At 43.8% G+C, this 24,151-nt stretch overlaps 1 protein-coding gene across 1 annotated transcript in view; it reads left to right on the plus strand.

Annotated features, from left to right (window-relative positions):
* The window catches only part of Tmem132d (transmembrane protein 132D), a 626,423-nt gene that overhangs the window by 419,825 nt on the left and 182,447 nt on the right, over positions 1 to 24,151 (plus strand). The window contains exon 4 of the mRNA XM_028766177.1: positions 20,902 to 21,085. Within this exon, the coding sequence (XP_028622010.1) occupies positions 20,902 to 21,085 (184 nt within the window). The remainder of the gene's footprint in view (positions 1 to 20,901; positions 21,086 to 24,151) is intronic.

Here is a 24,151-nt window from a genome sequence, read left to right on the forward strand (position 1 = left end):
GGTCTATGGAGGGTTTGGAGGGAGGGAAGGGAAAAATGAAATGTGATTTTATTATCATCTCACAAATAAAAGAAAAAGTAAAAAAAAAAATAAATAAATCTAGGAATGAACAGTGAATATATCCAGAAGCCTGGAGGATGCTCAAAAAATAAATACAATTGTTAAAAAAGAAAAAAAGACCTAGTTCTAGAAGGTCCCATTCCTCACAATCCCATTTATGTCTCATTTGGCGTTAGGAGGGTTTGGCTGTGCAGGAGAGGATAGCAGTTGCCAGGGATGAGGGATGTGGGGCAGAAGGCAGGCAGGTTCAGCTGTGAAAGCGAAGATGTAGAAACAGTACTGAATGGTCTGGATACTGGTGATGGGCATGAAGACCAACACTCCTCATGCATACCTATATGCATAACACACAGAGATATGCATGCATGTGTGCATGCACATACACACATACAGACACCTGGACACATGCCAGCATGCACATCCATATATGCACACATGAATGAGCAAAGTGAATGCACACATAGACAGATACGCAGGCATACCTGTACATGAATGTGGCTAAAGCTGGAGGAGTCTGGGTGGGCCTGTGCTGGGCTCGCATCTACCTCCTTTCTGGGACTTAACACTGTGGAGAGGTACCATGTTGCATCAGGGTAGCCCAACCAAAGCTGGAAAGATTGTGCTGTGACAACCACAAAGGAAATAGCAATCATCTCCGTGGACGTTCCAAAGAGAAGTCTTAATTATCAATAGGATGACAGTGGAGGCTTCATTGACAGACCTGCTAAAGCCATTTCCTGTAGGAAATTAGTCATTTTATGGAAAATGTGTTGGCCCAGTGACCCTAGAGATAATTAGTTTGTTCCTTGTTTTTAAATTTTTTTTTTAAAAAATGCACCTTATGGGGGCTGGAGAGATGGTTCAGTGGTTAAGAATACTGGCTGCTCTTCCAGAGGACCTGAGTTCAATTCCCAGCTCCTGCATGATAGCTCATGACTGTCTATAATTTAAAAAAAAATACACCTTACTCCTCAAAGTCTGATGTAAATGACATGTTATTATCATATCCTCTTAGGTCCAGATTGCAAAGATTATAAAGTGCATTTTGATTAAGTGTAAAGAAATGCCTTCTGAATGCTTTTTATACTTAATGAAAGGTCTCTTTCAGAACCTGTTTTTTTAATTACATTCATTTATTCAGTGTGCAAGTGCCACAGTGCACCTATGGAGGTTAGAGGACACCTTTTAGGAGTTGATTCTCTCCTTCTACATTCCAGTCTTGGAGAGCAAATTCATGTTATCAGGCCTGGCACCTAAGTGTGTATCCATAAGGACTGTTACTCACTGAGCCATCTCACTGGCCCTGAGTTTTGTTTTGTTTTAAAATCACTTTGTATTGATGACTTTTCTCATGGATATGATTTAATACCCGACAAGCATCAAGTAATAGAAGAGGTTATCCTTTAAAAACACAAAACAAACAAACAAAACCCCTATATTCTTGGGTAATTTCATGCTTGTATACAATGACACAAAATTATGTAAACTCCCCATCCCCGCCAACTCTCCCTAAATTCCTAGATACAGCACTTCCCTCAGCATTTTCTTTTTTTCTGTCCCTAATGTGTGCAAACTGTCAAGCTTGCCACTCATGTGTCTGATTCTGTGATTGTATGTGTGTTTGTGCATATATGTGTGTACTTCTGCTTGTGTGTATATGTATGTATATGTATTTGTGTGTGTTTGTGCTGTAGTTAAGAGCAGAAATATAGACATACAGCCCTGGGCTCTATAGTCCAGTAAGGTAGAGGGACTAGTATTTAGAAGTGAGAACTCGACGGGTGGTGGTGTCGCACGCCTTTAATCCCAGCACTTGGGAGGCAGAGGCAGGCCGATTTCTGAGTTCGAGGCCAGCTTGGTCTATAGAGTGAGTTCCAGGACAGCCAGGGCTACACAGAGAAACCCTGTCTCGAAAAACCAAAAAAAAAAAAGAAAGAAAGAAAGAAAGAAAGAAAGAAAGAAAGAAAGAAAGAAAGAAAGGAAGGAAGAAAGAAAAAGAAGGAGGAGGAGGAGGAGGAGGAGGAGGTGAGAACTCACATGGAATGAAAGCCATCCCTGGAAAACACATTTCCATGGTTTATCACCATCATTAGCATCATTAAAAGGAATCCAGGGATGGAATTAAAGAGAGTATTCTAGGGGAACCATCTGATTCCCCGCACCCCCATCCCTGGTCATCTCCTTATGGCATCCCCAGGCTTGCAGTGATGGAGATAACATTTCGAACTCTTGTATCTGATGTTCCCCTATCTCCAAAGCTGTGTCAGACATTGGTTTTAAAAATGTATCCCACCAAGCCAGCCATTTAGGTGTTGACTGTATATTGCAGTGGCTTGTGTCCCCACTGAGAAAGAGCAGGAAGCTATTATGGCGCCCCTGGCCACATTTTAAAACAATTAGTAAATGGAGCCCTGCAAGTAGCTGGGTGGAAAGTGGAGGTGGCATGCAACCATCTAAAGCCAGCCAGAGACTGAGGCCAGAGTTGTCTTAGGGCAGGGAGCCTTAAAATGTGGGGTTGGTGAAGCAAGCTGAGATCCCCATACTTTAATTTCCTGTTGTAGCCAAATCGAGTTTTGAAATGATCTGTCTCAGGTTCCCTACAAAATCTTTTGATTAGCTCCCTGAGAAACTTACAGCGATGCAGAACTTTAAATGTACCTGAGCATCAGGGCAGTCTCTCCACAGCCTTCAGTGAGTTTGGATGAGGGCTGGGTGGGAGCTGCTCCCCAGCAGCTGGGAAGTCAGAAGGGACACAATAGTATGGTCAGCCTCAAAGGCTGGGCCCAGGCATCTTCTTGCCCTTACAACATCCACATCTTTTACATCTTTTAAATGTGGTTCTCCATGGAGACACATGGCCCTAATGGTTCCCGAGTGTATCTTGAAGTTTCACTTAGAATGTTTCCACGAGGCTTTAAAGCAGGCTGTAGCCATTCAGTATTGTTCAGCAGGATGGCAGAATCATCAGGGATGTGTCCATCAAATCAGCATGAACTGGGAAGATTGCAAAATAATAATGTATATTGACTTTGATAAAAATTACTGCAGAGAAGGGGCTCAATGGTTAAATCACTCACTATGCAAACATGAGGACCCGAATTTGGATTCCCCAAAAAACATGTGAATGCAAGGTGGGTGTGGCGGCCTACTTATAGTTTCAAATTCAGAAGACAGAGTCAGGGGATCCCCAGAACAGTAGCCTAGCAAGACTAGCCATCTTGGTGAGTTCTGGGTGTGATTGAAAGATCCTGTTTATCTTAGTCAGGGTTTCTGTTGCTGCAAAGAAACACCATGCCCCAAAAGCAAGTTGGGGAGGAAAGGTTAATTTGGAGGCTTATACTTCTAGATCATAGTTCATTCATGGAAGAAGTCATGACAGGAACTTAAGTAGCAGTGGAACCTGGAGGCAGGAGCTGATGCAGAGGCCATGGAGAAATACTGCTTACTGGCTTGCTTCCCTGGCATGCTCAGCCTGCCTTCATGTAGAACTCAGGACCACCACCAGCCAAGGGATGGCACCACCCACAATGGGCTGGGCCCTCTCCCATTGATCACTAAGAAAATACCCTACAGCTGGGTCTCATGGAGTCATTTTTTTTTTCTTCCGAGGCTCCGATGACTTTAGCTTGTGTCAAGTTGACACACAAAACCAGCTAATACAACTCAGCCCTTCACGCTTTCAAGACCAGTACCACCTGGGTGATTCTTATACATTACGAAGTCCAGCTGGAGCACGAGGTACAGCTGTGATTGTCTCTGGGATGCAGTTTTCCTCCCAAGAAACACTTGCCAGAAGATTTCATCTCAGGGATGCTGGTTTCTTATTAATCACTGCTAATTTCTTAGCTCCAGACAACCAGCATCAATCGTCCCAGTGATGCAAAGGTTTCGCTTTAGTAATTCTGTTATCTTGTTAATCACAGCTGATCCTTCAGTCCCAGCTAACCAGAACCACAGAATCGTAAATTGAAACAGCAAACAGCCCTGAGAGAGTCTTTAATTTTCCCTGCGAAATTTTACAAGCCAGGCCTCCATCTTCTGCACTGTTCTTAACATTGTTGTCCTCCGAGCTCTTACAGGAAAGCCCACCAAGGTCTCAACACTCAATGGTCCTTCTAGCCCTAAGTTCCAAAGTCCTTCCTCAATCCTCCCCCAAAATATGGTCAGGTCTGTCGCAGCGGTACCCCACTACACTGGTGAAAGGTAGGACAAGGCTGATTCCCAACTTCAAGTTCAAACCTTCCCATGCATGTGTCCACACATACCTGTGTGTGTTGTTCATGTGAGCACAGACACACATACCCCTCACAGTGTGCATACACATAAGTGGATGCTACACACACACACACACACACACACAAGGGAAAAATAAACTACAAACAGCACTTCCTATCTTGTGTCTTAGTTTATTCCAAGATGCCTTAATGGGCTTTAATTACCACGTTTAGAAAATAAGACCAACTCATTAAAGGAGGTCACATGAAAAGGGTAATAGGGGTGAAAAGGAAAAAAGAAATCACAAGTGAGCTTCATAGGAGGAATTCAGCTCATGTAGTTCTGCGCAGTTGTGGACTGTAGACAATGACTTCATCCTCATGCGTACCAGACAAAAATCACACTATGATAAAACCACACCACAATTCAGTGGCCATGAGATGAATCCAAACCAGACAACCACACAATAGAACTGGGGGAAATCCCTTTGTCTGTGTGCCTGGACAGAGCATGATTTTCTTTTACCATTGCTGTTTTTTTCCTCCATGGGTGTGTGTTCTTATCTGCCTTGGCTTCTTTTTTTTTTTCTTTAATCAAATTGGCACAAAATGGAGTTTTCTGAGAACTCAGTTTAAAAAAAAAATACCTCCATCAGATTGGCCTGTTGGAGAGTCCATTGGGCATTTTAGTGATGAATTATTGATATGGGAGAGCCTAGGCTGCTGTGGGTGGCGTTACCCTCTGGGCTGGTGGACCTAGATTGGAGGAGCACGCTATCCAGAGCAAGCCAGTAATCAACTATCACTCATGGCTTACACAACAGTCTCGGCCTCCAGGGTCCGAGACAAAATCTCTTCTTAAATATCCAGGTGTCAAATACACTGGGACCTGATTAAAAGGTAAACCAAGTCATGATTAATATTTCAAGTCTTTATCCATAAGGAAAGCTTCAATCCAGCTCATGCTTTAATGCTATGGAAATCCTCGACAACCACACCCTGTCAGACTCTTGAGTCCCAAAGCTGTGTTTGTTCACAGTTCTGCTGTCGGGCTCATGCATTCTTAACCCTATAGCCAGCCATGGATGAGGGACTCTGCAGAGAAACATGGGGGCCGGGAGGACTTTAAAGGACATACATGAAAGTAAAGGAAGTATGTGATTGGATGGGAAGATGTTTGATGGCTTACTTATCCAGTTGCCTGTGTTGGTCTAGCCTGTGGAACATCCCTAATTAGAATTATCCTTCTGTTTATAGTTTCTGATTCAATGGGTGGTAGCTCAGCTCTTCGTTAAGACATCATCACAAGAAATAGTCAACGTTTGTTTATGTTTACAAATTGTTCTAGTTTACTTTGCTGCTACTGTGATAAACATCACAATTAAAAGTGAGTTGGGGAGGAAAAGGTTTATTTGGCCTAACCTTTCCAGGTTACAGTCCATCATTGAGGGGAGTCAGGAAGGAACTCAAGCACAGATCACAGAGGAATGCTGCTTACTGGCTCACTCACAGTCTCACGCTCAGCCAGCTTTCTTCTATAGCACAGAACCTAGGGAATAGTGCCGCCCACAGTGGCCTGGCCCTACCACATCAATCACCAATCAGGACAGTCTCATAAAATTGTTGACAGGTCAATCTGACTGAGGCAATTCTTCACGATTATATCTTCTCAGGTGACTCTAGTTTGCATCAATAAAAATAATCCAAGACATAACTCAAATGAGATTGAGGTCACTTAGAAGGCATAGGTGGTTTCATCCACTTGGGGAACCTTTGATGCCTAGTCTCTGTTTTAATTTGGCTATAACTGACTCTTGCCTCTCAACTACATCCTCTGTGAATCCTTAAGTATGTCCATCTCCAAATGCTCGAAATTTGAGGCACTTGAGGGACACAGTCTGGATCTAATACCTTTTCAAATTCCCCTTTCCTCTAGGAGCCTCAGTGAAGAGGCATAATTATCTCTAGATTGCAAAACCCCAATTTGCCCCTGTCTCCCACCAAGCATCTGTACCCTGTATCAGTTTAAATCATGAGTGCTGATAGGACCTCCTGGGGTGTTGTAAAGACAATTGTTACCAAGAGTGTGCGGCAGATCAGTTTAAAATCAGACTCTCCGGGGGCTCTGGGGTAACTATGGCATGCGAGTGAACTGAGGATCTTGCTTTAAACAGAAGCACCATGTGAACAGAGGCAGCTGCTCTGAGGAGGAGGTTATGGCTGCACCCATTCTCTGGTCTGTGTCTAAATGTTAGGGAGGAGGTCAGAATTCAGAGGCACACAGGAAGAAGTCAATCTTTAGGCTCCCCTCGGTTCCTCACAAGCACTAAATGAAGCTTATTTGGAACTCGTTATGCAGTTTAAAATATAAACTATCACCCCCAAAGTCCAGACCTACCTTCACAAGTATGGGACCCTAAATACTTGGCACACTGATGTCATTTAATAAATGCCACTGGTGACAGGGTAGCCTCATACAGATGTGAATGTCACCATTGTGCACTTTGAGTGGCTGTTGCATTGATTATCTTGAATGGTGCCCCCTAGAGTCCACTGTCCTCTCTGCACACCAGATGCCCGGTATGCCTGGAATCTGGGTGCCCGGAGAGAATTTTAAGCCAGTAGGCCAGAACTTGTGGGTGATATTCAGGTGACTCTCCTTTACTTGAACAGGGCAATGGGCTCAAATGGGCCTGCTCTCCAGACATCTGTCGTCCTTTACCTAACGGAGTATCTATTGTTCCATACTAGTGGTTTTCTGCTGCTCAAAGCCAGCTGTTCTCCATTGTGGCTTTACAGTGGACTCGAGAAGGATACTGTGAACAGTAAATTTATGGCCGTCATACACCCCAAATAACTAACTTATAACTAAATAACTAACTTAGCATCTCTAGAGACAAAGACACTCCCTTTATGTTGTGTTGGTGTTACCACTATACAGCTGGCCTTCTGAGGTGTCTCCCGAAACATCAGGTTTGTCTGTGGTATAGACACCACCCCATACGTTCATCGGAAGCCAAAATACTTTATGGTTTGGTTGTTTGTAAACTGTTCCATATTTACTGATTGCTGTGCTGAATAATTGATTGAGTTATTATAAGTTGAGCATAATATATATGATGCTGATTAATCTTCTCTCTGACGTAACATGGCAAATTGCTCCTGAGCTCGTTGTGAGAGAGATGACAGGAGCACAGCCCAGCCCACACTCCTGGGTAGAACATGTTGACTGGGATTTAGGCCACTGAGGAAGTGCCACTGGTCCACCAAGCAAGGACCTGGCTCAGCAAATGGCTTAAAATGACTTCTTTTACTAGCTCCTGAGGTAGGCTCTTTGCCCCATTTCAAAGGACCCACTTGGTCCTTCATGGGGGTCCCTGCCAGTGTAGAGCCGCCCACTGGCTTTACCTAATGATGACATTTGGGATTGTATTTAGAGTCACACCTATGGTCCAGGATAATCTCATCTCAAGACCTTCACTTTATGGCAAAGTCCCTTTTGCCATATGAGGTGGAGGCGACAGACTGTGGATCAGGACATAGGTAACTTGGGGAGTCATCATTCAGCTGTCTCTCTGATTCTTGATTGAGAGAAGCAGTGGAGAGGTGACCACTTCAGGGAGAAGGTTGAATTTACATTGTGTCTGTTTTGCTTGAAATCTGATGTCCCTACGAGTGTGGTCTCCCTGCGGGCTCATTTGGCAACATGGACAACATCCACAGCACAGATGATGAGTTGCTTCTGCAATTCTTGTCTGTGACCCACAGTTAGGAAGGAGGTTGGAATTCAAAGTCTCACACTGAGAAATTGGTCTTTAGCCTTCCCTTGGCTGCTCACAGACACTAAATGGAGCTTATGCCACAGTTGATACTCGGTTTCAAATGAAAGCTATCACCACCAAAGACTTGGCTATAGCTTCATATACATATAACCCTAAAGCCTTGGCTGAGTGATCACATTTAATCATTGATAGGGTGGCCTCCTACAGCTGTGCATGTTGCCATTGCAATTCAAGCAGGTATTGCACTAGAGAGCGATGCCACCTAGAGTTCAATGCACCCTGGGCATATCATATCCTAAGGTCTGACAGCCACTCCAAACAGTCATGATGAAGGGTCACTGCAGAGTGTTTAAATCTGGGTCCTTCGGAGTTCTAATTACCTTTCCCTTCCTGATGCTATCATAAGATGAATGACCCAACAGAAACTAAATTAAAAGATAAAGAGTTTATTTCAGCTTATAATTGCAGGTTGCAGCCCAGCCTTATGGGAAAGTCAAAGTACAAACTTCAAAAAGCTAGGCACATCACATCTGCAGTCAAGAGCAGAAAGTAATACACAGATGCTGACTTTGCTTGCTTACTAGTGCTCAGCTCCATTTCTCCACTCGTACACAGTTAAGAACCCCAAGCCTAGGGAATGGGGCTGCCCACAGTGGGCTGGGTCTTCCCACATTGATTAGCTTAATTAAGGCAATTCCCCACAGACACTGCCATAGGCCAATCCAGTGTAAACAGCTCCCCATTGAGTCATCTTTCCCAGTGATTCCAGGTTGTGTAAAGTTGGTAATTAGGGCTAATGACCACAGGAGTTAAGTCTGGCACATCCTCATTAGTGCCATAAGCAGGATTCGATACTGGGGACATTTTGTTTCAAAGTCCATGCTATCAACTCCCACAGCGAGCAACACAAACTACAAATGTCAGAGATGGGCTGTGAGGCTGCAGAGAAACAAGAGGGGCCTTATTCCTGTTTCCTTCTTCTGCTGCTGGAAATGAACACATATAACTTGCTGGATGAGATAAAGCAAACTGGCAAATCTCCATCCCTGTGGCTTCCGTGCGATTTTAGCAAATCACCCATCATATCCCAAACTGAAAAGGGGACGTTGACTTGAAGTTTATCTTTAATTATATTTAAATCACAAAGCTTAACTGAATGTATTGACATTTATACCGAGAAATTAATTGACATTCCATTAACCTCAACCAGCAAATTAATTCCTCAGCCTCGGACCTTAGGCACTAGAAGGCTGAAACACAATTATGTATTGATCATGGGCGGTGGCGTGACGGTCTTACGTGGAGGTTTAAAGAAACAGAAACCTTTTTTTTTGTAGGAGGAATTACCTATTTGAGTTAATTTTATTACAGGATAATAAAACATCAGAGTCTGTGAGCTCTGTCATTTGTCATGTCAGATGGGAGCTGAGAAAACCATTAGTAGATTTAGCACTGGTCATTGCTATCAATTAATAATCCCCTTTTGAATTTTCATGTGAACATAAGAGCTTTTTTAGTCCAGCAATTCAATTCTATGGCATGCTTAAAGAGATTATGAATACAGAATAATAATGTCTGCGGGTCTTTTATTTCAGTGTGGAACTCATACTGTGGATTGTCTATCCACCTCAGATAGCAGGGATGTTCTGGCTATCAGGTGCAGGCACATACAGGCAAGCATACCTGCATGTATGTTCCATGCATGTGTCCATGTGCATGTGTGCATGTGTGTGTATATGTGTGGGTACATGCGTGTGTGTGTGTGCATGTGTGCATGTATGTGTATGTTTGTGTGTGTGTGTGGGTACATACATGTGTGCGTGTGTATGTGACACAGGTATATGTGTGTGTGTATGCACATGCATGTGTATGTGTGGGTACATGTGTGTATGACAGATGTATATGTGTGTGTGTGTGTGTGTGTGTGTGTGTGTGTGTGTGAGAGAGAGAGAGAGAGAGAGAGAGAGAGAGAGAGAGAGAGAGAGAGAGAGAGATGCATCTTCACTTCCTGCTGAGGCTGTCCCACAGCCATGCTGAGGCTTTCCCACTTCCAAGCACCAAGATATTTGCAAAGTCATTTGAATCTCTCTTCATGTCTGTCATCCTTTGACCTGCCTAATGGATTTCTGCTTAAATAAATGTAAAAAAAATCTTCCTTAGTTTATTTTTAGTTAAAAAAAAATGTTTGTTGGAGTGGAGTCTAAGAAGCACAGCATCACCGGACACGGTAACAGAAATGGTTCTAATTACAATTTTGGGATGGGAAATTTTATACTGCATAGACTCACCAACTCCTGCTAGAAGGCTGGCAGAGTCTTCTCACAAAGTTAGCCCATCACAGACCCTTCTTCAGACTCCCATAACCATGATCCAGAGACTCAGGAACTACTTGCATATCATGGGCTTGCTGACATTTCTTGCCAATTCCGCCTTACTCCGAGTTTGTAGTTCTTACCCAACTTGCACCAAAGGTTCACGTTTCATCGCAGATGCTGGGCATCCAAGGTACCTGTTTATACAGACGAGATGTGATCTCGAACAGTCTGTAGCCCTGGCAGGGATGCTAATGTGTCTGTGGCATACGGATTGGATTTCTTTCTTTTTTGGGGGGAGGAAAAAAACTTGCAACAAAAAAGAGATGTGTAAAAATAAAATATCTCTCTATCTCCAAGCGAATATGTTTAAGAAAATGTCACGAAGTGGAGATGAAAGATTTAGTGTTATTTTCTCCCCGTTTGTCTGCTGTAGCGATTCCAGCTCAAGTGTTGAAAATGCTTTCCCATTGGAAGTGGAGGGGGCTCCCCAAAGATGTCAAGGGCACTCACTGCTGTTAGATAGAATTTTGCCTTTTATAAACAGTCGATTTCCCATCCTCATCTCGGCTCTCATTCCCCCGCCCCTCTCTCTCCCACTTTGGAACATGGGAAAGCCTCCTTGAACTGTGGATAAGAGGTGAGGTACACCATAAAAGATCAGATAAGTCAATCCAGGTAAAACAGAGGTAGAAAGATAGTTAAAATAGAAGCAAACGAGGTAAGATTAGGAATTTACCTTTTAATAAATGAAACTTAAAACCTAAGAGGTTAGGTTATTTCATCTCAAATACACTGATCATATAATTAGAATGTCGGGCTTATTCTTAAAGACCAACGTGAACTTTGCCTAAGTGGGAGAGGTGCTCTCTTGCAAAGAAAACTCCTTCCCTTTAGACCCGTTCTGAATGAGTAGCTGTGCCGATAGGTGAACTTTTCTTGGGTAGACATTAAAAAAAATCTGTACGCCCCAGATAGCACACCCTAAAAAGACCATACTCCAGCCAGGCTGAAGTTTAATAGGAGTAACTCAGAGGAGTAAGGGTGGGGGATTACTTACTGGAACGTGAGTGAGGGGTTACTTATAGAAGCAGAGAGGAAGGGTTATTCACAGAAGCATGTGTGAACAGTTACTCACAGGAGCATGGTCAGCTTATGGACATCCACAGCAGCAAATCAAAGCTTCCATCAGCCAGGAATAGCTGACTGGTTATGTAGCTTCTTATGTATGTGGATCTACATGAGCCCTCTCTTGCATTACTAAATGTCAATGACCCAAATCTTGTGTGGGTCACCTGTAAGAAATCACAGAGGCTTCAAGAAGGCATGGACCATGTCCTATCCAGAAGACACCATCCCACCACAAACATCTCCGTCACATTTCCCCAGGGACTTCTGCTTCATACTTTGAGATGATGACTTGGGTCGCAAAGGATCAAATGTGTCAAACTTCACGTTAAGCTTTACTTTTTAACTCTGCCATATCCCCGTTTGTTGGCCGTTTGATATATTGGCCAAGTGATATAGAGGTAAGACCTCATCTAGGGACTTGACCGTGTCCCACATGAAGGCTGGCTCTATCTTTGCCCATCCTGATGCAAGAGCAAGGCTTGCAGATGACAGATGTCTGAGGATCTCCCGTTTAAGAAGGCTCTCTCGCTTTGTTTAACACTCTGATTTTGGCAGAGATTTTTGTGGAATCCATAATTTATCTAAAAGAATGCCTCGCCTCTTCCTCCTCTTTCCTCCCTCCTCCCCCTCCTCCTCTTCCTCCTCCTCTTTCCCTCTTCTCCCCTTACTTCTCCCCTTCTCCTCTCTCCCTCCTCACACTCTCCTCTTCTGCCTCCCCTCATCCCCCTCCTCTTCTTCCTTATCCTCTGTCCCTCCTCTTCTCTTCTTCATTCTCCTACCCTCTTCCTTACCTCCTCCCTTCCTCCTTTCCTCCTCCTCCTCCCCCTTCCTCTTCCTCCATTCCTCTTCTTTCTCCACTTACTCCTCCTCTCCCTCCTTCTCCTCCCCTTTCCACTGCAGCTCAGCATATTGGTCTATTTCTTTTGAGATCATTTTGTACTTTTTAGTACCTAAAATAAATAAATAAGCTTGGTATATATGAATTCTTAAGCTAATGGCAGCCTCTTATAAACTTCTATCATTCCACTTCACTTGTCGTTCCAATCCAGAATAGCCTTTGGGTCAACTCTTATGTCCGAACTTTCTCATTAGCAATGGGAGAAGTGCTTGATTACTTTAGATTCTCATATTCTCCTTAGAGAAGTAACTATGTAATGAAGTAAATACCATTTTATTATTTTTAAAGGTTATTGATTCATCATCTTTCCCCTCATGATAAAGATCACGAATTGGCAAGCTTTTCCTGTAAGGGGTAAGACAGCAATATGCCGAGCTTTGTAGACCATGCATACTTTATGCTGTATAATCTTTTATTTTTTCAAAAATTAAGACTCTAGAGCTTAATTTTAGTTCCAAAAACTGGTGCCCAAGTCACAACTTGTGCATTCAACTCACAGGTCACTGGCCAGCCATAGCTGCCTGCTGGGGTTGGTTTTAAAGACTTTCGAGGCCTTCCTATCAACCACTCAGCTGCACCTCCTGACCCTGTTAGTACCAGAATTCTTAAGGATTCCAACCATACCATAGAAGTTGGCTCAGTTGCCACTGCACTATCCTGCCCTGTTCTCTGTACACATACACCCACAAGCCATGGCCTATGTAGTCCCCTCTCTTTGAAGTGTTCTCTCTACAATCTCCCTACCTATGCTTTATAGAGACCTCAGCCCAAGCTTGCTTTTTCCTTCAAGACTGCCCTGGACTTCCCTGACAATGCAAGGTTCTTGAGAGTCTCTTCTTCCAGCAAGCCCTTCCGCTCTTCATCCACTCTTACAGCTGTGGGCCTCTGCTTTGATAGGATGTTTTCCTCAATGTCCTCTTTCCACACAGGCTAAATGCCTGTAGATTCTACTTCCATGGTGAGCCCTTTGGGTTGGTGGAAGATGCGCCAAGTGGAGGTCATTCTAATGAATACCCAATCTACTGTGCCAAATCATGAACTTACACAAGCTGTATCCACATAGATTTGGGTACCAGTGTAATCCCAGCTACTATAAGGCTACTATCTGATCATAGCCTTCCATGTATAATTCTAGAATCTAAGTCTCTACCACCCAGAACAATAATGAGCAAACAAAGAGAATTCCAGAAATAATGTCAGTTGCTGGCTGGCTGACTGACTGACTGACTGATGGTGGTGGACTGAAAGGGACTTGGTAAAACATTTCCCATTGTGACTGAAGCAAGTAATATTCTCTCTCTCATTCATTCTCTCTCTCTCTCTCTCTCTCTCTCTCTCTTTCTCTCTCTCTCTCTCTCTCTCCTTCTCTTTCTCCTTTTCTTCCTCAGAATGACTCTGGTCACCAAAGAGTTCATGAGAAGACAAATTTATAGTGACCAAAAAAAAAATCTCATTACAAAGTATATACATTTAAAGGGTTGTGTGTATTTTACTTCCTCATAAAAGGTCTTGTACTGAAAATGGTAATGAAGAAGCCAGGAAAAAAAAAGGACCAGTGATGGAAAACTTTAATAGCTTGATAATGTCTGAGGAGAAACAATTTGCTTGAGTAATATCCCCATTTTAATCTTGAGAATGAGGACATGAGAGGAGAGACAAGAAAAGAAGACAGTGGTCCTTCCCATGTGGGGAGACATCTGGTCTCTTGTGTCTGTGTCAGATGCAAATTTCCCAAATTCCACTGCATGTAAGGACCACACTGCCATGGGAAGTCCTTCTAAAGTGAAGCTGAGCCTGGAGTGAGGCTCTCTGTACTTTCACCTGTTCCATGCTGCTGTTTGGGCAGAACATTCATTAATTGCCTTTGGTTTCTGTCCTAGTTTGTTTTCTATTGCTGTCATAAAACATGGCCCAAAAGCAATCTGGAGGGGAAAGTGTTTTTATTAGCCTACATCCCTGATCACAGTCAATCACTAAGGAAAACCAGGGCAGGAACCTGGGGGGCAGAAACTGAAGCCGTGGCCATGGTGGAGTGCTTTTTACTGACTTACTCCCCATGGCTTACTCAGCCTGCTTTCTTACATGTGCAGAGGGGATGGTGCCACCCACAGTGGGCTCTGCCCTCTCATATTAGTCATCCATCAAGAAAATACACCACTGGTTTGTCCACAGGCAAATTTGCTGTGGGCATTTTCTCAATTGAGGTTCTTTCTCCCCCGATGACCCCAGCTTGTGTCAAGTTGACAAAAACCTAGGACAATATCTCTTTATTTTGAAAATTCCTTCATTTTCCGTAGAAGGGCCAATAAAATGAAGATTTATTAGTATCTGAATTCCAGAAGAAATTGTTTATGATATCCATTGTGGTCTTCAGAGAAAAGACCCAACCCAAGACTGTAACCTTTCCCACAAAGTATAGCTGCCAGGAGAGGCCACATGGGGCGCTAGACTATGAGCATCACAACTTTGATTCCTCTAGAGGCAAGGACTGGGTCATCCAACTTCACTCTTTGCTAAGTGGTGAGGTCTTAACGAATAACCCCATCACACACTTTCAGGTCTTTGCACTTATATGTCAATGGGGTCTAAAATCTCCAAAAAAAAAAAAAAATGAGACTAATTACTTTTCTCATTCTCGAGTTTATCGTGGCTTACTGTCTCAGTCCATGGAGGGGAAAACATGACTACTGTTCACATCTAAAACACTGGGGCCAGATGTAAATATCACCATGAAGGCCAGTCCTTCACCTCTGAAGCTTCCGTAGCCTCTGTAGTCAGTGCCCCCTTCTAAAGATCAATTGTTTAAGCATATTCAAACCGTAACAGCAACTATCCAAGGAAAGTCAGACATGGATCATTAGCAGTTAAAGCAGTTAGAGTCCAGGGTTGAGGCATGGGGTGGTGAGTAGTGTTGTATATGAGGAATGTGGATAGCTGAAGGGATGGGGGAGTCTGTGCAGTCCTGTGAACCACCATTTCTAACCTAATAGCACCTGTCTTGCATTCAGTTGACCTTGTAGAAAGTGTTTGGAAATGGAGGGGGGTGTACTGGAAATACATCTCAAAAGGGTTTCCTAAGACAAGAACTACTCATGTCCTAGACCATCCCCCAATCCCCAGCCCACCCCTCCCCTCCACCTCTGGCTTTACTTTTGTTTTCTAAAAATTCACTAATTTAGACTTTAGAGGACCATCTGGAGGAGCCTATGTTGGGAGTGAAATTTCACTCTTCCTCCCCCACCCACTCCGCCATGCTACTGCAGCACTCACACACACCCCGGAAGCCAGTCGCCCATGTGGGTGGCTGCAGAGTAAAAGCTGGTTCACTAGAGTGCTTCTGGCCATACTGTAATAGAGTGATTTCTAATCCATAAAACAGAAAAACAAATACAGGTGTTATTAAGATGCGATGACTGGTGTTCTGAAAAAAATTGTCAGCTCAACACACCTAGAGTCACCTAGGAGAAGGGGTCATAAACTGAGGAATGGTTTTGATCAGATCGGGGGTTTGGCCATGACTGTGAGAAACTGTGTTGATTGGTTATTGATATGAAATGGCCCAGTTCTCTAGGGAGGCACCCTCCCTAAGCAAATGGTCCTGGGCTGTATACTATTGCTAGCTGAACATAATCACAGAGAGCAAGCCAGCCACAAGCATTTCTCCATGGTCTTTGCTTCGAATCCTGTTTGAGTTCTTGCCATGGCTTCCCTCTATGATAGACCTTGACCTTGATTTATAAGCTAAATCAACCTTTTCTTCCCTATACTTGCTGGTTTTGTGTGTCAACCTTGACACAAGCTAGAGTCACCAGAGAGGAAGGAGCCTCAGTTGAGGAAAATCTTCCATGAGATCCTGCTGTAAGGTATATTCCCAATTAGTGATAAGTGGAGGATGGCCCAGCCCATGGTGGGTGGTGCCATCCCTGGGTTGGTGGTCCTGGGTTCTATAAGAAAGCAGGTTGATCAAACCATAGGAAGCAAGCCAGTAAGCAGGTGCCCCTTCATGGCCTCTGCATCAGCTTCTGCCTCCAGGTTCCTGCCCTGTTTGAGTTCCAGTCCTGACTTCCTTTGGTGATGAACAGCATTGTGGAAGTGTAAGCCAAATAAGTCCTTTCCTCCACCAACTTGCTTTTTGGCCATTGTGCTTTGTCACAACAATAGAAACCCTGACTAAGACACTTCCCAAGTTGCTCTTATTCAGAGTGTTCCATGGAACTGGAAGACTTAGCATCCTGATTTTTCTGCTATTAATCTTGCTCCCACCCAAGGGTCATTGTGTGTATTGTGTCATTGTGTGTATGGTGTTTGATCTTTCCCAGTGCCACACATGGTAAAGCATTCATAGCTAACGCTCTAGTTTTCATGCCTCTGCTTTGATTTACTGACACATCACAGGACTCAGAGAGTTGGAAGAGAACCCTGAAGGCAAAGTTGATTTCAAAGTCTTTTTCTCGTGCTCTCTGTTGTGGCTCGCACAGTATCCTTTGAAGGTCTATGACATAGCTTCAGTTGTCAACTTGACACACCAGGAAAGTAGAAACCTCAGTTGAGGAATTGCCTCCATCAGATTGGCCTGTGGGCAAGTCTGTAGGGGCATTTTATTGGTTGGTAATTGATGTAGGAGGGATAATCCTACTCAGGGTGGTACATCCCTGGGCTGGTGGTCCTTGGCCGTATAAGAAAGCTGGTCAAGACAACCATGGGGAGCCATCCAGTAAGCAGCATTCATTCCTCCATGGCCTCTGCTTCCATCCCTGCCTCCAGATTCCTGTCCTGATATCCCTCTATAATGGACTGTTACCTGGAAGCCAAATAAAGCCTTGACACCCCACATTGCTTTTAGATGGTGTTTTATCTCAGTAACTGTTTGGTTCCTGACAGAGACAAGGGACTGGGGTACATATTTTACATACCAAAGCAAACCTGGCCTCCAGGTTCTCTCAGCCTTCGTCAGTCCTTACCTGACATACCCTGGCCCCAACCCTGAACTCTCCAGCCCAAGAGCTGGGCTGCCCTTCCTCCAGAGGCTCTTACCTATATAATTCAGACATTTTGGTCTCCTCTCCTCTCCTCTCCTCTCCTCTCCTCTCCTCTCCTCTCCCCTCCCCTCCTCTCCTCTCCTCTCCTCTTCTCTTCCCATCCTTTCACTCTTTCTGCCCTTCCCCATGGGGACTTCCATGGCCTGAATCCTTAGGGCCAGTAAACTCACCTGACGGAAAGCAGCTTCCCAATAAACCTGCCTTTAATATAATCTAATCTGACTCTAATTGGTTCATTTCACCACCAGCAGGGAAATAACCTATCAATAACAGAGAAGCATATGAGGACTGTTGGATTATTGATAGTCCTTCCTCCTCTTTGGAGTCTAATGGGTTGAATTGGTTGATATCTTCCCAGTTCCCCTTTATCCAATCTGTTCCTCTCATGGAATGTTAGAATTTCCTGTGTTCTTGTGGGGAAACCGTCTTCCTGCATCTATAGTATTCCTCTATTCATTGTCTGCAGTACCTCCTTGATTGACATCATTTTTTTCCAACTTCTGCTTATCTTGAAATGTTCCTATTTCTCCCTCAACTTTACAAGACATTTCTTGATTAGCAACTTAGTGAAGAGTGGTTTGTTTTAGCAATTAAAATATATTGGTCCGCCGGGCGGTGGTGGCACAAGCCTTTAATCCCAGCACTTGGGAGGCAGAGGCAGGTGGATTTCTGAGTTCAAGAGTTCGAGGCTAGCCTGATCTACAGAGTGAGTTCCAGGACAGCCAGGGCTACACAGAGAAACCCTGTCTCGAAAAAACTAAATTTACATATATATATATATTGGTCCCTGCTTTCTTGGTTTTTAGGGCTGTTGATGAGGACCACTGCGAGGATACAGGGAGAGGTCACAGCATCTTCCCATGCTGCTATTATTACCGGGACCTGTGCAGGTGCAGTCTACTTCATCTGCAACTGACATGGCAACTCATCAGGAGACTCATAAGAAAAAACAAGGAGAAACAGGGCAGTGGCTCAGTGGCAGAGCCCTCGCCTAGAAAGGGCAAGGACCTGGGTTCAGTCCTCAGCATTGGGAAAAATTAAAATAAAACAAAGACAGAAATGGAGACTTTATAAACTTAATCAAAAAGTTAACAAATTTTATTTTAATTCAAATAGTAAGAGCTGGAGAGAGAGGGCTCAGTGGATAAAGTCATAACTGCCAAGCCTTAAAACCCAAGTCTTATTCCCAAGGCTTATGTAATGGAAGGAAAAATCCAACCTCTGAACTTCCTCTGACATCCACATGTATGTGATGATGCACACATATATGTACCACACATACTCACACCATACACGCATATATACATGTCTGTACACACATACATTCACATACACATACATGTACACACTCATACATGCACACTCATACATACACATATATAACTCACTCCATACCACACACACACACAAATAAATACATGTAACCCCAAAATGTAAGTAGATAAACAAAAATAAAATTAAAAACCAATAAAAATTAAAATGGATAATAAAATCTCGAGGCTTGGTGGCACACAACTTTATTCTCAATATTTAGAAGGCAAAGGCACATGGATTTCTGAGTTTGGGGCCAGCCTGGTCTACATAAAGAGTTCCAGGCTGGCCAGGGCTGCACAGCAGTATCCTGTCTATAAAAAAATAAAATATAACAGAAGATAGTGCATCCTCAGTCTGTACTTCTTCCAGCTTGGGAGGTGTACCTTATCCTGCTGCTGACAGGGCAAGGCTGCTGGTGTTGGGCATTCAAATTAAGTCAAAGACCATGGCCTGCCAGAATTCCCTCTCTGATTGCCTCAGGTTGTAAATTATACCCCCGTCTCTGATGCTTTGGTGGTGATGCCGGCAGTGCATCTCTATACCTGAGGCTCAGAGGGCATGTGGAGGTCCACTGTGTTTGCTTTTTCCAGTTTATCAGATTAACTATAGCACACCCCATGCTGCAGCATCCACAATAAAATTTCCATGCTCTGGGAAGACTTTACTAGTGATAGGCATGTTAGGGAAGATGGAGGCTGTTGAGAGGAAACTACCAAATCACCCTTCTGCTGATGTTACCTCTGTGTATACTGTTAAGCATCTACCATGCCCATCAGGACCCTGCACTGAGTTCAGCTTATACTTCTACCAATCCTGGTCCCTTTCCTACCCAGTGGGAGTGGGCTGTACACTTCAGATCTCCCTATTTCAGATTCCTCAGTCTACTGTGCTTTGCCCATCCCCTCTGACACATTGAATTCAGCTTCTGATTTAGGCTTCCAGCATCCAAATTGTTGGGCTCTAGTGATAGCTGGTATCCAGTGTCCTTGAATTGACTCTGAACAAGACCCGGGCCAGCAACAGCATCTCAGCATGCAAGAAGGTGTGTGTGTGGTGCCTTCTTCCTTCCTTGTTTCTGTTCTCCCTGTCTCTTCCTCTCGTCTCTGTGTTGGTGGCTTTTATCTTGGCTTTTGTCCATCCAATCTCATGATCTCTAATTAGCCATCTTAACCTTGTTTGTTCACAGTGGTTCTCCCTGAGCTTTCCCCGTGAGGGATTGCATGTTGGATGGTGTAATCGACGTGGTTCCATAAGCCAGTCCTCTATGAAAAAAAGCACAGCTGATAATAATAAATGACAGTAAATGACAGTGTTCAAAGACACTTCTGTGAAGATGTACAACTTGGGTCACTAGAGACATGTCTGCTCACTAACGATGCTTTAAGAGCCCCTCTCGGCTAACCCATCCGAGTTCTCACCTACATTTCTTTCATCTCATCCTCAAGAAAGGCTGACACGAACCCATTTTCTTTCTCACTTGTCACACAGAAGAGCAGACATTTTAGTAAAAAGAAACCCTGAAGAGACAGAGCTAGCCAGGTAATGAGAGGAGCAAAGGGCTGATAAAATAGTTCTGGTCATCTACCCCAGATCCATTTTCAGAGGCATGCCTATGGGAACTCAGATGTCTAGATGTCTAGCAACTAGCATTTGTCAAAACCATTCCTGTTGCCAGATGATACCTGATGAATTCTTCGTGTTTATCAGCAGTGGTCTGACCCCTAAGACCACATTCTTGTGTGTCTTCTATATCCCTTCAATGCTGCCTTTCTATCAGTGGAACAGAAGCCACAGTATCCTTAAAATTCTGTACATCTGATTGATTGGACTGTGGCTTTAAAATAAGACGAACATAGCCAGCGTAGACGTTTTGGGAAATCAGGAGAGAATCATTCTTGGTGGGACATGGGTTAGAGAGTGGAGAATATAGCCATTGTCCTAGGGAAGCTGAATAGCTCATAAGAAGGATCTACCCTTAAATGATGATAGCAGAGTCCTGGCAAGGGCTGATAAGCTTGTAGATGGTGGTTTGCCCTTAATTGCCCAAGGCATGGGGCATACAAGCACAGGTGCCAGCGAAATTCCACTCTGACACAAGTGAGTTCGGCACCTCAATTGCTTACCTCTGTTTTCCCTCGTTCTACTCCACAGTGTGGATGATGCCTTCTACGAAGTCATGAAGATTGATATCGAGGTCGAAGCACCCAGTGACCCACCCACCACACAGCTAGTCACATGGCAGGTTGAATACCCAGGAGAGATCACTTCTGACCTGGGAGTGTCCAAGATCTATGTGGGCCAGAAGGACTTGATTGGAGTCATACCACTAGCCATGGTAAGAGAACACTTTGCGGAACTGGGAATGGGTAATCCCTGTGCTGTGATCCGAGCTTAGGGGTCAAGGATGTCAATCAGCAAGCACCAAAATGGGGACAAAAATGGGACTGTGAAGCCCATTGCCAATAGCCCCCTGTATATGTTCTAAGTAATACTCTTTAAATTGCATTTTAAAAATGTAGTCCAGGTAGTAGTTATGAGCCTATCTTTAAATGAATATGATGGATGGTGCATTGAACATGCATGGTATAATGTAAGTTACTTAATGATTTCAAACTTATGCAGCTGTGCAGAGGGCTTGATTTAAGTGTTTGTGTGCTCATACTGGGATTCACAGAAGGCTGGACTCTCTTTTCATTAACATCTTGGTGGCTTGTCACTTCCACAAGGAACAAAGAGAACAGGTTTTGAAAGGTGATGGAGTATGCCCTGCAAAGAGTCCTTATCTCCACAAGAGAAGAACAGGGCTCGAGGACATGTTCGTCTTGGTGCTGAGGGTCTACTGTCTTTCACTGGCATTAGCCACCTTCCTGTAACACAGGAAAACAGAACTCAATTCTTCTCCCCATTTAAAAGCCATGTGTCTTAGTTTGCTTCCTTCTGTTGTAATGAACACCAGAACCAAAGACAACTTGGGGAAGAATGGATTTATTTTAATTAAACTTATGGTTGATCACTTAGGGATTGTGGGCAGGAACTCAAGGCAGGAACTGAAGCAGAGACCATGGAGGAACACGTCTCACCCACTTACTCCTCATGGATTGCTCAGCCTGCTTTCTTAAATTATTCAGAACCACCTGCCCAGGGATGGCCCCACCCATGATGGCCTATACTCTCCCATATCAGTCATCAATCAAGAAGATGCCTCTCAGATAATAGGCTAAGATTTTTCAAAACCTACTTTAATAAACATTCTTAAACACTTCAACCTCCCTTCTAGCCCACTGACCAAAGGTAGGGGAGAAAGATGGTTAGCAGGACAAAGGGGATATGAACCTTTTTAGAAGTCATTCTTTGGGGCGATTCCAATCTTTGTTGTCAGGATATCAGCAGTCCAATCTAAAACATCAAACACAAATCAGTAGTGGCAGTCCAGTTCAATTGGCAAACACTAGACACAAATCAATAGCAACCACTCAATCCAGAAGGAACTGCAAAGTTATGCCAAGTTGGCACACATCCATGGAAGCAGCAAGAATCAGCTGAGATGCCATGACAAGTTCTTTGGTGAGTTATTCTCTACAAAGTCACCACAAGCAAAGTTCAGTGAAGAACAGCGAAGCGTTGCAAGGTGAACCAATGCAAGAGCATCAGTTGGGTTCTACTTACACTCTTTCCAAACATTCGCGCCCTCTCAAGTGTCTGACACAGCAAAACATCCTCTCATCAGACAGCTTCCAGAAAAACATCACATAACACAACTGAGTCTCCAAAGAAACCAGAAATTTCCACTTCATTCAGACATGCCCACAGGCCAATATGATGGAGGCATTTTCTCGACAGAGATTCCCTCTTCTCATAGAATCTAGCTTGAATAAAGTTGACAAACAAAATAAACTAACCAGTACATCAAACAAACATACATTACATGGTCCTCAAGTACTTCTTTGGAAAGTAGTAGCTAATTATGAGGCTAAAACAATCACTGGTCCTGAGGCTGGAGCTCATGGTAAAGTGCTTGCTTGCCTGGTGTGTGCCAGAACTGGTTTCAATACCCAACCAAACAAAACTTGAGCTAAATAAATAAATAACTCATGGGTCCTTACAAGAATTTCAGCCTCTTGCAGACATATAATAAGCACTATCTACTATTATGATTATTTTATTACTGACAGCAAGATACAAAGGTCATTCCTCAGCAAGGCTGTAAATTCTTAAGGAAAGGGCTTGTTCACAGCCCTGTACTTCTCAATCTGAAAAGCCAGGCAGCAGGCAGCCATCATTGATCCTTGAACTAACTAGATTACATTAACTAGATTCAAATCTGTGGGTCTGAGGAGTGAGTCTCCAGCAGTCTCTCTAAGAGGCCATCTCTGGGTCCAAGAGTGAGTTCTGAGCTCTGATCCCACCCCCCTCCCATCTCATAGCTGGGGCATTTTGCTGTCTGTGTTTGTTAGTTAATAAAATCATATTTTACTTGGGGAGTGTTACCACTATAAAATGGCCTCACATCTGCTAATTAGTACGTTCACTGAGGGATATCCAGTGGAGAAATAGATCTCTGGACCAGGATGCGGGTTTGAAGTTAGAGGCATGCATGCCAAAATGGAACTGGAAGAGTTGGGAGTCTGAGGTTGTGAGAAATCACTGCAGGGAGGCCCATGGGGAGTTGCATGGGCTTATTTGTTTCTTCTGAAGTGTTTTGGCTACATGTATAGGCATAACTGTGGGGCAAGGGGAAACAAAAGGCTAGGGTCTGTTCTCGGCTCTACAGAAGACCTTGTCACACTAGTCTGCTGGGCTTGATGTCTGTTCTATTTACTCTCTTTGTGTTCCCAGCGTAGAACTTGTCTGGTAGCTCAGTGGCTTGGATGTTCCATCCAGTGGCTGAATGTCCCTGAACATATTATTTATCCCTGTGACCCAAAATTAATAACAGCCATGTTGGAGCTGGAGAGACAGCTCAGCCATTAACGGTGCATACCACTCCTACAGAGAACTGGAGTTCGGTTCCCAATACCCACCAGGGTCTCAGTTGTCTTTAACTCTATAAAAATCATGTCTACCTTGTACCCAGAAGACTGAGGGACCAGAGTCAGATGTGATCTTTTACTGATTATAACACTTTGTATCCATTCTCTAAGCCAAGAACTCACCCATGTGGCAAGGGAAGCTAGGAAGTGTGATGTTCTTTCCAGAAAATATCTGCCTGGGCAGGTAGACATAGCAGTGAAAGGTATAAAGAATGCCTAAGACCTGATCATGTAGCTGATCATGTCCCAATGGAGGAAAAGCAGACATCTGAGACACATGCTCCTGCTGGGTGCTCAGATAGTATTCTGCGTTAGAAATAGGAGTGGAAGAAGAACAGTCATAAACCATGTGTTTAAAACTCCCTAACATA

Source organism: Grammomys surdaster, unplaced genomic scaffold, assembly GCF_004785775.1.
Source record: "Grammomys surdaster isolate TR1022 unplaced genomic scaffold, NIH_TR_1.0 166, whole genome shotgun sequence".
Classification (NCBI taxonomy): Eukaryota; Metazoa; Chordata; class Mammalia; order Rodentia; family Muridae; genus Grammomys; species Grammomys surdaster.